General features: G+C 34.4%; 1 protein-coding gene across 2 annotated transcripts in view; it reads right to left on the bottom strand.

Annotated features, from left to right (window-relative positions):
* sif (guanine nucleotide exchange factor still life) overlaps positions 1-13,626 on the bottom strand; it is a 29,582-nt gene extending 15,956 nt beyond the window's left edge. Inside the window, exons 1-15 of one of the 2 annotated variants that reach the window (XM_081985730.1) lie at positions 13,355-13,626; positions 12,308-12,508; positions 12,150-12,211; positions 11,911-12,095; positions 11,731-11,849; positions 10,545-10,890; positions 10,331-10,491; positions 9,881-10,161; positions 9,547-9,774; positions 9,157-9,361; positions 8,383-8,539; positions 8,199-8,255; positions 7,987-8,149; positions 7,709-7,927; positions 6,523-6,655 (exon numbers count right to left, since the gene is read on the bottom strand). In XM_081985730.1, the coding sequence (XP_081841856.1) occupies positions 6,523-6,655; positions 7,709-7,927; positions 7,987-8,149; positions 8,199-8,255; positions 8,383-8,539; positions 9,157-9,361; positions 9,547-9,774; positions 9,881-10,161; positions 10,331-10,491; positions 10,545-10,890; positions 11,731-11,849; positions 11,911-12,095; positions 12,150-12,211; positions 12,308-12,352 (2,361 nt within the window). In that variant the 5' untranslated portion in view covers positions 12,353-12,508; positions 13,355-13,626. The remainder of the gene's footprint in view (positions 1-6,522; positions 6,656-7,708; positions 7,928-7,986; positions 8,150-8,198; positions 8,256-8,382; positions 8,540-9,156; positions 9,362-9,546; positions 9,775-9,880; positions 10,162-10,330; positions 10,492-10,544; positions 10,891-11,730; positions 11,850-11,910; positions 12,096-12,149; positions 12,212-12,307; positions 12,509-13,354) is intronic. The other variant, XM_081985731.1, reaches the window with a different exon arrangement.
* Between the last annotated feature and the right edge of the window lie 750 nt (positions 13,627-14,376).

Here is a 14,376-nt window from a genome sequence, read left to right as displayed (position 1 = left end):
TAAAATAAGTCCTAAACTGTATTTTAAAGAAGGTAGTATAAATTAAGTCATAAATAATCAAACTCGCGTGTATTTCCTTTATACATACAAGATATTTTTATGTATACAGAAGAAGTAATTATAACAAATTACTTTAAAACTTGCTCAGGATTATTTAATTTAAGTTTAAAAATTAATATTAATTTCAGTAAGCTACTTTTAATATTTTTCACTTTGATTTTTTACCTTACTTTTTGTAAAAAGATCAAGTAGAGGCCAAAGTATATTAAAACATTTTTGCCTTCATATTCATTTGTAAATAAAAACAATCTTAACGATTTTATATCTTTACAATAACTTAGTAACATTTGCTTAGGGCTATACACTACCAATTTCTTTCAGAAGAATTCTTTGAAAATTCAAACAATACAAGTCTTGAAATAACAATATATTTTTCCAAGAGGTGCTGGGTTTGTAGAGTTATTACATAAGACAAACGAGGGAAAAGACAGTGAAAAATCTGACAAACATGCCTTCAAAGGCCGAAATTATTGAAACGAGGAAGTTATCAAGAGCTACATGCCATTGTCGACTAGTTAAGTCATATTCCATGAACGCTTCTTTTGAGAATTTCCTTCCACGCTTTCAAGAACTAGAGACAAAAACTTCTGTATTGTTATACTGGCAAGAATAGTAGGAACAAGCTTCGAATTTGTCTAAAAGGTCTTGTTTTTAAATCGGTTTTTTTTAGGAAAATCATCATTTAAACACAAGATTTTGCCATAATGGAATGTGCACGAAAAGTAAGAACAAAAGATTCTGATAACGTCATTTTAGTATAATAGTGTATTATTCAACAAGCATATAATGATGCTGATTATTATTAACAATCCACATTACACACGAGAATAAAACAACTTTCTCTATAACGGTCTAAAACCACTTTTATGAAGAAATTTAGATGAAAACTACATTAAACTTTACACTACACTTGTCTTGTGTCTCTTCATGTAAACAATAAGAGTCTGGTGGTACTATTACCAGATTACCTGTAGGAAGTGAATAATGAAATAGGAATGATTTGATTGGCTAACAGCAGTGATTTCCATCTTGGAATTCATTGAGGAGTGGAATTGATGCCATAAATCATTTTCAAATTTTTATTGTTACCTTTATCATGGTAATTTGTCATGCACTTATTTTATGAATTTAGTTTACAAAACTATTCTAAACTCAACGAAAGAAGGTGGAGAAGCACTTCGGACAGATTAAAAACTGATTCAAACGCTACAAGGTAAACAAACATTTTTTAGAATTTTCTAGCTTTTTTGAAGAAAAATGTAGCAAAACCAACTACAAATGAAAAAGCAGTAAACTTTGCAGTGAAAATTGGAAATCGTATCAATCCCTTTACGTTTATTTAAATGTGATACTGTTTTACTAAGGAAACATATTTGGAAAAGCAAAAACGATCTACTAGTGAACACAACAAGAAATGAAAAATAATCAATTAGAAAACCAAAATGAAAAAATGTCACGTCAAAAATGTACGCCTGAAAATTTTTTTTGTCTCAGACAAAAAGATGATCAGAATTTGTTATATGAGTGTATAATGTGTTTTTTTATTTTGTTTGTTTTCTTTGGTAGTTCTATGGATATTTTTACAGGATAAGCAAACACCCAATAAGTTTGCACGCAATTTGAGCTTTTCTCCCTAACAAACAAACTAAGAAAATTATAGAACTCAGCCAAAGCTAAATCAAAATTCTTAAAATACCAAACACAATATTGTGGGCTATTTTTTTTTTAATTAAAAACTTTTTTTGTTGTGTAAAAAACAATCTACAATCGTCACGTTTTGTTTTGACATGAAGCAGCAATAAATCAACCAACTTCCCTACTAATAAATCATCTTTGGACATGACAGATGATTTGTATGAAAACCAAGGTAATTTCCCAAAAGGCATCCATGCATTCCCAACAGAACCTCGCGTCAATTAACCAAAACAAACAAATACCGCTTTCAGTTCATCACTACAATTTAGTTTGGAAAAAAAATCCTCCAGAAAACAAAACAACTCTAATCTGATGAGACAAAAAGTGCAAACCGAAACTAGGCACGTACACGGTTCCGATTTAAATTCGTCCTCTTGAAATTTTTAGACCATGTTGAGTAATCGATTACTGTTTAGGCACTGATCACTCTTGCAGATTGCGTTCTACGAGTATTACTCTGGATTGGCCAACCACGTACATTCGCATAAGCTACGGTGACGTCAAACTGAAAAGAAAGGGGATGATGCGGGAACGGGACAGCGCCACTCATGACACCGTGGTCAATTTTTGAACTAACCCATTCCTGGATCGATATAGTTTTAGCGACAGAACGGAAGGAACGAAACCAGGGTCGTAGGACGTAGGGTGGTTTCTGGATATTGGCCAAAATTGTGGGTATAGAGAAACAAAAGTGATTGTTTTACCAGTGGCATAACAGAGAATTTTTACCTTTAAAAATTCTCATTCATTCATTTCAACTTCCCTTAAAATCCCAGGGTGTTGTGCTCAATTTATAAACATAATCAATCAAATTTTAAATTAACTAGCTTTCCGAGAACGCCACTGGTTATAACGAAGTTTAGAGAAATAATTCAAAAACGAAGTCGAATCGGCTGCCCAAGTACACAAAAAGTTTACTTTTAAATATTCATCGTTGATCAGGGTCATATTTCAACCCTTTTTTTGACCCAAACTCTATAATACTGCCAAGCCATAATTTATTTAAGAATCTTTTGTGGGCGATCTACAAATTTAGTTAATTAATCGGCTTTTGCCTCCGGATAGAGTGACTAATAATAGATAAAAGTAAGTTAATGGAAAAAGTTTTAAATTTTTAATTTAGAATAATGCAGTTTGAATCCTTTAAGTTATTGATTTATTTAAATCTATCTAGTATCTTAAGATCGATTAACCAAAATTAAGAAAACATCTTTTTTTTAACAATTTCAACGAAAATAGTTCTCTATACATCTCCATGTACAGTGATTGTAGTTTTTTTTATTTTAATTGTTTTTGGTTTTCAATTTTTACGGAAAAAACTTATATTTTTCAAAAAGTAACCGTCTTAACCTCAATTCAATAAATATTTTTGAAATCAGAAAAAAGATGTGATTGACATTAGTATCTGGCGATTCTAGAAAAATACTGCAGCTTTGCTAATACAAACTAAGCTGTCAGATCAAAATTAACGTAGTTATTGAGTAAAATATAAATTCACCCTGAACAAAAATATATTTCCCCAAGGTTTTAGGGTTTCATGCCACTGTCATAATACGTTATCAGCTTCAAAAGGACTTTGAAGTCTCCAATTTCCACGGCTGTTAGCTGCAAAGCACACTTTTTTCTTTAAAATGAAATTTTTCAAACAAATTTCCTCCACAAAAACTGATCCTCTATAGTTTGAAGTCGACATAAAGTTGCATTTCAATGACGATACAGAATTCATTAAACATTCAGTTAAAAGTTTGCTTTGTACGGAAAAAGGCACAAATTGCGCTTTTGCTTTTAGTTCCCCACTAAATTAAGGTAAACAAACCATTGCGGATAAATAAAAACATTTTACGCTAACTACATGTTGCTGTTAGCAACCGTAAAAGCTTTCAGCATCATATCAAAACTAAACTAATTTAAATACATCGTCCCTTATTATAAAGTGAGGACGAAGTTAAATGAAACCCGGCTTTCATAATAAGGCTCGGCATGGTGCTTTATAGTCAATATCAAAAGGTACCTGAAATAGCATTGGCGGGGTTTCCTGGAAATTACACTAAAATTTCCATGCCAAGAAAACCGCAAAACGGGTGGCATCCCTCGACGAAGGGAAACAATCGATTTGTGAATCCTGCTGTTCCCTTAATTTGTACACCTCGTTGAGGGATGGGAAATTGCAGGGTGACTGTAATTTATGCAGGCGGTGTATGATAATTAATTTGGTAAATTTAGCGCAATTATTCCAGTTTCAAAATCCCAAATTGTCGTGTTATGCCATTCCGAATGGAAATAGTTCATTGTGTATTCGAGTGGCAAAAATGTTAATCTGGGTAAGCTGCAATGCATTCAAATATTAATTACTACAAGCTAAAAAACTATAAACTGGCTACAGTCTAAACCAATGTAAATATAATTTAAGTGAATTGTTTAAAGTGTTATGTTCTGATAAAATAACTGCAATTTGTCTTGGTTAGGATAACATCATTTATCTTGCATCTTAATTAAAAAGTAGCAAAAAGCTGTAATTGGTTTAGGGAAAAAAATAATTGGTTTCACAAGATCTGATTGGCTTATCTACGGTCTTTAGTCACATTTAAAGAAACTGACGTTGATTTATACTCTGGCAATTAATTCTCTGCTTTCCAGGTTACTTTTTTCAAATTTTTTATCGTCGGTGCATGGGCAATTGTATTCGAGCACGCTTTTTACGAAAAATCACAATAGGCATTTGCGTGACTTTTGGATTTAAATTTTACGTCAGTCACGCTACGCTTTACATACATTTTAAGCTGGCAATTCAAACCGAAATACACGTGAAACTATAGAACAAAAAGCACGGAAAGTTGTGTGAGGGGAATGAAACTTAGACAACGAATTATAATACTCGCGTCCCTGGTCGATTTACGTAATATATGAAAATTGAGAGGCTGGATTCGAATACAGCCGGATGACGGTAGGTTAACCTAATCCCCCCCAAAAGCTCAAACACCTTGTTACAGATTTGGGGTGAAATCGACCCAATTTCGTGACCTGATCCGGTTAATTCCCTATTCCCTCAACGTCTCGCGTAAATTAACCGTTAAGGGGTGTTCGGGAATAAGACGGTGACGTCCGCTTCGGGCTTTAAATTTCAATTTCGAGCTGTTGAATGCTGCTCAAAAACGAAACGGGGCGTTATGAAGTTAATTATTTTGCGCCTCGCAACTCCTGGCTTTAATACTCCCAGTTTACGGGACTTGTTTGCGAAACAAATTGTTGAGTTCGAGGATTATACGGATGGAGGTGGCGTGAGACTGGCATCTCTGACATCACTCCTATTAAATGATTAAAAACCGGAAAACTCGTCTTTTTCGTCCTATGAAAGTATTGTTTAGAAAATTCTTATTAAAAACGGTTTCTATTATCCCTGTTATTTTTTTAATATTTTGATCCAATCTATTTAACACAAATCTATTTAGGATGTAAGAAACCTTGTAATATCTCGAAAACTGTCACTGTTGTCACCTTTAACGTTCTTCTGCAGCTGAAAGAAAATTGTTGTTTCCTTATGAAACAACAACTTAACTCTCTGGGAAATTCTGATCATTTTTCCTGTAGAATAAGTTAATTGCTTTCACGAAAACGACAATCAGAAATTTCCAAATCATAATGTTTCACCTTAAATTAATCGCCAATTTTGGGTGCCTATAAAATGGATCAATACACAGAACCTCAAATAACTAAAATTTTAATTATTTTAGGTTGTAGAGACAGACACCAAATCGGTAATGAGGTTGGACTTTAAACTGAGTTAAGTCAAGTGTGGTTCAGACTGTAATTTTTTCCATCTCCATTGCCACATTCCTAACTATTCTTAACTTAAACATGGTTTAAAGTATGACTTTCTTATAAGATGAAAAATTATGATTATTAAGTACAAAATGGAATTTGAGAGATATTTTTTGTCCCAAATATTGGACAAACTCTCGATGAGGTCTATAAGCCTGTTCTTGTAAATCCTGCTCAAGTCTAAATTTAATAAACAATTAATAAAACAAAAACAAAGGTAAATATAAAAAGTTTGTTTATGTTATATCTTTTTTCGAGATATTGATCTTTTCTTACACACTGAATTCAAAATTTACACTGATTCTGCTTTTTAATTTCTTACACTCAAAAGTTGTACTTTTGAGATTTCATCATCAATCTATTTTCTTAAGATGTGTTTCTCATTAATACATAATTACAGCCTCAAATTGCAGTTACAGCCTGTTGTGCTTAACACCAAGAGGATTCGAGTATACGAGCAGAATATGTAATTAGTGTCGGTTCTTGTAAACATACTTCTAATTAAATGGTAAAGTAGTTTTGACGTACTTGATTATAGTAATTGGATACAAATTGAGTTTTCAGACAAGATGGAGTTCCTTATTTATTGTTTTTTTTAGTTAGAATATGTTTGTCATAATGTAATTGTTTCAAATTAACAATTTTCTGGAAATAATACAGAAACATCAGTATACTCCTTAAACACAATATGAATGAATATTTAAAACTGTTTTACTTTAAATTACTAATTGAATCATATGCCAAAGCTCAAAATATAGAATCAATATTGGTTTTTAATCAGAGTAAAAGTTAATTTTTTGAAATAGAACAATTATAAGACAACATTATAGAACAATGTGTATTATATCAGTATTTCATAGTCTCAAATTTATTCCATTAATACTACTTTCCCTTGGATGAAAACAAAATATTCAACTTGTTTTAGTTAAATACAAAGCAAAAACTTACCTCAGAAGATGTCAAATAGCACAATCTCGAATCTGCACTCTCCACCGAGGCCTGTTGCACAATTCCATAACGACACGACTCCCTGTCGCTCATGTAGTCCGACCTTAAACTATCTTGACGATCGAAAATTCCCCTGAAAAAAAAACAATTCATTTCAGCTTATCCGGAAAACCATCACAAAATTTATGATAATTTAGGAAACGTTAAAATTGCCACGAGAAACCCAGAAACCTTCGTGTAGATTTCACTCGCCGTTGCACACTTTGAAAGCACATTTCAACAGTAAAAACCCTTTCCGTGAACTACTGAAGGTCGTGTATAAAATACTTTATTCACGGTTTTGTAATGCTCACGTACTGGAACTGAAAGGGGGCTCTGAACCGGAACACTTTTGGTAAGAGTCTTTAATTTATTTCTTGAAAGTACGTTTCAGAGCTTAATTATGCCGATTGACGAAGGTAAAATTAAAAATGTTTTCAACTTTATATCCAGGAATCCAAAAAGAGTTTAGTAAAACAAATTTTCTCGGTATAGATACACTTAAAATTTTGTTGTGCTTAATACATGAGAGTAACACGAAACACAGACAAAACAGAAAAAGTCCAGTGACTTTTAGTTTATAAGCATTCTAGCACCTAATAAATGATAATTAATTTCTTCTAGCAGGAATAACAATAACCGATTGTTTTTTTTTTTAAGTCTTGAAGCCCTTTAAAGTTGGCTGCTTATTGTGATCATGTGATTGATGGATCTCTGTCTGAAATAATTAATTAGTTGGTCGATAGACAAGATTAATCATTTTACGATCAGTCACACAAAAACACACGTGTCATTTTGAGTTGATTATTTTTATTTCTCTTGAAGCAATTTTCAATTTTCTATCAGTGTGAACTTACTTTGTATTACAAATTTCAATTGATTTGGACCTTATTCTTGACCAAAACTAGAGGAGATGTATTTGGTTAACAGCTACTTGTGATTAACAACGCAGTGAATCAAAAAAAATATTCTGAGTTGAGTTGGCAAGCAAAAATTACCCAAAACTACTATTCCTCTTAATATTCATGGTAAAAAATTATAGCTTCAGTGACATTGAAGACAACTTGAGGTTTTTCCTACTATATATTCTTAGTAAATATATTTTCTAGAAGAAGTTGTCTTTTTGTAATGTTGATTCAAATCTTACCGTTGTTCAAAACTATCCCCTGGATTGCTTTTATATCCACTGTCGTTCATACTGCTCTCCTGTCTTAATGATGGCAAAGAATCCCACGGGGCTCTTCTATGTCCCGGTGCACTTGCCCCTTGAGCAGAACTGAAAGCGGAACTACCTGATCTCCATCCGTCCGAGTGGCGAAACCATTGGGCTCTGCTGGATTCGCCAATGCAAGATGCGCATCTTGACCTGTACATTAAAGAAAACATTAAACAAATACACGGTTGAGCCAAAAATATTGAAATTACCCGGAATTATGGTCGCTCAAATAGCCACGTTCTCTTTCCTTCTCACGGTCCCTGGCTAGTTCATTTCGATCGCTGTAGTAACCATCCCTTTCTCGGTCTCTTAAGCCTATCCGCTGGTTAAATGGAAGAGTAGTCGATTTCATGGAAGCACTGGAAGCCGGTCCTGCAAAAACTGTAAATAAAATAGTTCGTTTTGTTCCAATGAGACGTACGTTTTCTGGCATGGTATGGGCTCCTTTGATTTGATCCTGGAAGACTTTCAGCAAATTCTAAAACATAAAGGAATCATTAATGTTTTGATGTTTCCACCAATGCGTTTTTAGATACGGCAAAATTGCTGTTTGGTGTTTTTCTACAACATTTTCAGTGACTATGTAGTAAATGTTTATTTTTTACCTAAATTTTCCATACTTTGTGTGAGTAAAGCTTCAAACGTGTGTAAACTGTAGCTTTCAGCATCCATGCCTTTGGCCAAAGTATTGCGTAAGTGCATTTCGTATTCTAATAGAAGTCGACTTGTAGGCGACCCTGGTGTTGAATTAATACTGGAATTCTGGAAAAAAAACAACAAATTTTATAGAATTTTGAATCATTTTCAGCTTTTTGTTTGTATTGATATCAGAATGTAACTTAACTACACTTTGTTGTCTCGTTTGACAGTAATAATAAAATTACTTTTTAATTATATGCCGACGATTTGAACTTTATTGAGGTCTTCTTCTTGAAAAAAAATAAATACGGTACAATAAGGAAAGGCACTGGCGACAATATAACAAATAACCAGTTCCAAATAGTTTACCATTAATTTTTGCCAGAACTAACTGCAATTTTCATAATAAAAAAATTGATACGACTAAACATAGAAATTTAATAAATTAAAAACATGAGAAAAGAGGCAGGATTAGATCTTTATGTCCTACCAACTCAAATGCGTCCACAATTAATATTTTCTCATATATTTTATGTTTTTAATTTATTTACTTTCTATGTTTAATCTTCGTTTTTCTCTCATTTTGCCACCAGTGCCTGTTCTGTGTTTTTGCTCTTTAGTTGGCATATTTAAAAAGTGACCTACAACTCTACCTTTTCAACTTTACACTTTAACATCAGAAAGAAAAATAACACTGAGACATTTCTAGGGTTTCTAAATAAACAAAAAAAGTTAAATACTTGGCGATGGAGACGACGTCGTCCAAAATGTTGAGAAGCCTGTTCCATGTCGGAATTTCCATTGCTGGAACTGGGAGTTGTTGCGTAACACTGATTATCGAAGATGACATTATCGGAAGGTGGTGAAAAATCGCCAGCAGCACCACGTTCAAGCTCTAAGTAGAGTCCACGTCCTGGATAACCACGTCCAATTTCGTGAGACGATCTGAAATATTCAAAATTATATTTTCCTATGGTAAAAGATCTGAAGAAACATATTTTCCTGACTAAACAATTGTTTTCCAGGATAATTGTATTGATATCTGATTAACATAAGTAAAAACTGACTAATTCAGTGCAATCAAAAATTAATACTATTATTCTAGCATGGATTTAAATATCACTTCTTACCGTGATCCCGAAAATCGAGAATTAGCACCCAACGGAGGTCTGGAATTCATCGTATTGGGATCGGGTTCCGGATGTCGATTGTTGTTGGCCATGTGACGTCCCTGATGATGGTTGTAATAGTGATACCGTTTTCTGCTCATTTCCGGTGACGTAACTGGGCTCTCTTGACTGGGCATCGGTTTGAGCATACGTTTTAAGGTATTACTATCCAAATTCATCCCATTTTCTCTGCAAAAACATATAATAAACTTAATTCTTGTAATAGGATTACAGTGTTCAAGTAAACTTGCCCAAAACAGATCAAAATCATAAACCAAAACACTGTTTCACTTACCTATTCATTTCTTCGGAACTCTTCGATTTATTCCTGCGTGATTGTAAATTATTGCTGACGTTGTTATGCATGTGTCCGCTGCGGAATTCCGGATCACGATTCATCTCGATTTCGGAATAATCGACCGATTTGGTGCTGGTTAAAACGTGGTGATCTTTGAGCGACGGTTTTGTGGATACTCCACCAGATTTGGTGGTAGTTGACAATGGTTCTCCGGCTTGGGTTCCTTCCGATTGTTGTTGCTGATCGGAAGTTTGAGACTGAGACTCGGTTTGATTGGCCTGGAACAGTGACAACGCACCGCATACGAGTGTAAGAATAGTTTTAGACTTGCAGGTCGGTTTATATTTAGAAAATCTTTTAAGGAAGCGCATCAAAATGCGGAAAAGCGACAATTTGCTAGTTCTTTTTTAGTTGCGATATGAATAACTTGAAACTGAAATAACCAACCTGTGTTTCAACGGAATTACTTTCGGTGCCAACGGAAGCGGTTACAGTCTTAGGTGCAGTTGAGCTGTTTGTAGTCATGGTGCTTGTATCAGACTGTGGCTGAATGCCACGATCTCGGGTCTGTTTCGTTTGACTTCCTTCTCTTTGAGCAGTTTTGATTCCTGTAGGAAAAGTAGATTTTGTCAAACCAAGCCAAAAAATTCAATATACTCACCAGGTAGAGATGAAGTTTGAGTAGCTCCAATATTATCGTACAAACTAGTCGATGAAGTGGCGGTAGCGATTTTCTCAATTTTTCCTTCAGTGTCCGAGATTCGGGTGGCTCTAGGGAGGGTTGATGACCCCCGATAACGGGGGTCCTGGGCTCTCAGCCTCGCATACTGCTCGGCAGTCATGCAAGTGCATTGGGGCTCCCTCGAACCTCTCGAAGGGGACGCGGGAGTGCTTAACGGTTTTCTCTTCTGCTTGAACTTTTGCTTTCCAGGGGGATCGAGTTTGAGGGAGTAAGATGAGGAAGCTTTGCGGGAGAATTTGAACGACGGCGACTGAAAAATATCAGACTACACTCATAAGATTGATATATGCTAACAGGAGAGCAATCTAAAGGTATAATCTACCACAAAAGATATCTGTTTATAGGTTAAATAAGCAAGTTTATTGGATTCACTATGCATCATCAAACTCTGATGATAAATTGTACTGTCAGTTAAATGAAAATAGCTGTTTTGTTCATCGGATTTTTTGGCAACTTCCTTTTTTTTATTAAATATGGGCAATTATTTCTTTTATAAAAATATACAATACAGGTAATTTGATGTATTGTACGAATACGTTTTTGAGGTTTTTCAATGGTTCAAAAAAATTCTTATTCTATAATGAAAAAAAAATACATTAAAGTCTGCTCCTAATTTATAATTTTTAAATTAAGAATATTAGGATTACTTTTGGGTCTAAATTTTAAGGATTGTAAAGAACTGAATACCCAAACATTACACATTTTGATATTTTCAAAACAGTCAGACCTAATAACTGGTATTTAGAGTTTGCAAATTGCCTGTAGTGCTTAGGTTAGGTTAGGCCTAGATAACCATTGTTTTAAATAATCTTAGTTTCCCTCTAATTTTTTTTTCACTCCACAATCTATAAATATGTAATTTTTCAATTGCCAATATCTTAAGAACCGTTTGAAATAGATATAGGTTATCATAGATGAAAAATATCTGAAATCGGTAAAAGTATTCAAAAAAATAATAATATACAAGGTGTTAAGATAGATGAAAATATATTTAGTACGCATTGTATTTATCTTGATTCCAAAATTTTAAATTTCTATTATATATTTGATCCTAACCAACCTTTAATAAATGGTTTGGGTGGCTAACCCTGTATAAGTTACTCACACAGCACTCGCGAAACTGTTTCGCATCGATAGGGGAAGTAAAGTTGAGACCCCAAGTATCGTTCGTCATGGGATCTTTCCAGTAAACGAAACATTCTGAGGCTTGACCAATTCGAGTGCCTGAAATAATCAATAAAAAAAAACAATTCACACGATAATTTCTAAAATGTCAACAATCCACCTGGTTGAACTAATCGAACATCCAAAATTTTATCAACTTGGGAATTGTAGGCCGTGATGTGAAACACGCACTCGGGTGAGTCTTGGATACAGGTAATGTTCACGGGCACCAAGTCCTCGCTCACTTGTTGCCATTTGAATTGTCCGCCACCACCGGATGATACGTGGAACACTTCGGCCCATAGTCTAGATCAAAAACCGTGCAACTTTCGTTTAAATTTTAATTGTTACTGAATTTACCGAAGTAAATGTCCGTCCCGACGTCTGGACGTCTGCCATGGCGAATCATCATACCTGTATGCCTAAAAGATCAAACAAAAGAAATTTATACCATTTGGTTTTTCCTGGACAACTTGGAAAGGTTGGTAACCACCTCTTAACTGGAAAGAACTGATTACCTTTCTGATGAGCGGTGCGCAGGAGCAGCTCAATTTATTGCCCATCCCCTGTAACGTTCCCGCTGGACACTGGCACCGTTGATGTCACCACATATCACCCCCGCCGAAATCAGCACTTCTACTGCTACCCCATTGGCGCACGTTTCTGTTCAGCGATTGGGATCGTTGGTGATGGATAAGAAATTGTTTTGGATGCTTATGCTATAAGGAATAGTTTTAAGTTAATTAAGAATTATATAAAAGTTGTACTCAGACTACTACAGAATCAGTTTTGAATGCTCTCAAACACAAAATTGTGCACCAGCTATTATAAACAGAAGCACATTAGTTTTAATTCAAATTCACAGACGCCCTGTCCGGATTGAACATTCTCTGTGGCACAAATTAAAAAATTGATATAATAAAGGACATTCATCTATCTACAACTAAAATACCTATAACAGATTTGCCTACTTCTTAATAGCATCTGTATCAAACAAACATTTTTAGTTTGTTGTTAATAACTAGCAATATGAGATATTCAGCTTTAAAAATTGCAGTTATTTACAAACTCTATATTCTTAAGCGAAAACTCTAATAATAACTTAATCCAATATAGACTAATGCGTCACGCAAATCTGTCCTTGCCTGCTAATAAAACACCATATACTATAATTTCAACGATATTGTGTAAACACCCTTGATAATCTATAATTTAATTATTAGGGCGTATCTATGTAACTTGAGACCGCTTGACCCTACAGAGCGATGCAGGAAACGAGTTTTATAATAACTGAGTTTGACGCACCAGAGTATTCAATACTGCAGTAAACTATGCTGGTTTTAATTTGTATAAAGTTGTTAAAAAGGATATTAAATAAAGAAGGGTCAACGAAATACTTGACTTACCCGTGACACCAACGTTCACCACTACTACTATCTATACGCCCATAAGATCAATACTAACGTCTAATCTAACGGGGCTTGTTTGCACAAAAGTGAAACTTTTAGCCACCCCACCTTTAAGTCCCATTGCCCGTATAAGAATTGTAGTAAAAAATATCGTACCTCAAGATCGTTCCAGTTTTGTGCATTGATTTTCGCAGCTTCGACACTTCCTTTGGCTCCCATTCTAAATACTAGTCCAAAGTTACTGGCTAAACTTAACGGTTAGAGAAGTCTGGAGACTACAACTACACACGACGTTCCTAAAAGGTAAACGCGCCGAATTAACAATGTTCAGTGATCGCGCGAAAGCATTTTCTAAACAAAAGGAACTTGGAAATGAAAATCATCAAAAGAAAATTAACGGTATCGACCGTGCAAGTGTGCCGTTTGGACGCCGGCCCTTGATTCGATTTTCGGCAAGAGGGCGGCAAAAGGGCGCAAGCGTTTGCCTAGAATCCCGTTCCCGATGGATATGCATCTGAAAAATACACGAGGTGTGGCTCGACAGGATTCGGCCCGTGTGACATACTTTTTATCTTTTGTCGATCCTATATTCTGGAGGTCTTTGTCCCATATAAGCGGTGCCAACTTCCGTTTTTTCACGGATTAACTTATTGGAATTGGCTAGAACTTGGCACACGATATATCGTCGATGATGTGGATCTTTATACGCTCAATTTAATTTTTTTTTTATATTGTAAACCATTTTGCATATTATACCGCATACATTTTAATCAAATATGTGTATGAAGTTTGTAAGTAACCATCTTAATTAACCCAGTTGATCCGATGTTTGGATGACATTACCTAGAAATTTGAGTTGTTGTAAAATACAAGATTAAATTAGAAAGTGTAACATTGCAAAAGTAAATAACATATTTTCTAACTCTATCCTCATTAGAAATAACAAGTTTGTTGAAAAACTAAGTCATACAAAGTCTCAAGAAATGCTTACTTTGCCCTGATTGAGTCAGACACATTCGCATATTCTGGCAAATTTTTACATACACACCATTGACATTAAAAAATGTTGTAATTGACAATTAGAGTAAAAATAAGTCAAAATTGAGATAATATATAATTCTTCTTTTTTTCTGGCAAACGTGGCTATAATATACAAAAAAAATTAAAGTGACAAAAGA

The sequence above is a fragment of the Ips typographus genome, linkage group LG8 (genome assembly GCF_016097725.1).
Source record: "Ips typographus isolate SLU linkage group LG8, UJ_Ityp_2.0, whole genome shotgun sequence".
Lineage (NCBI taxonomy): Eukaryota > Metazoa > Arthropoda > Insecta > Coleoptera > Curculionidae > Ips > Ips typographus.
Note: the sequence above shows the minus strand (reverse complement) of the source record. Positions and strands in the feature narration are given on the sequence as shown.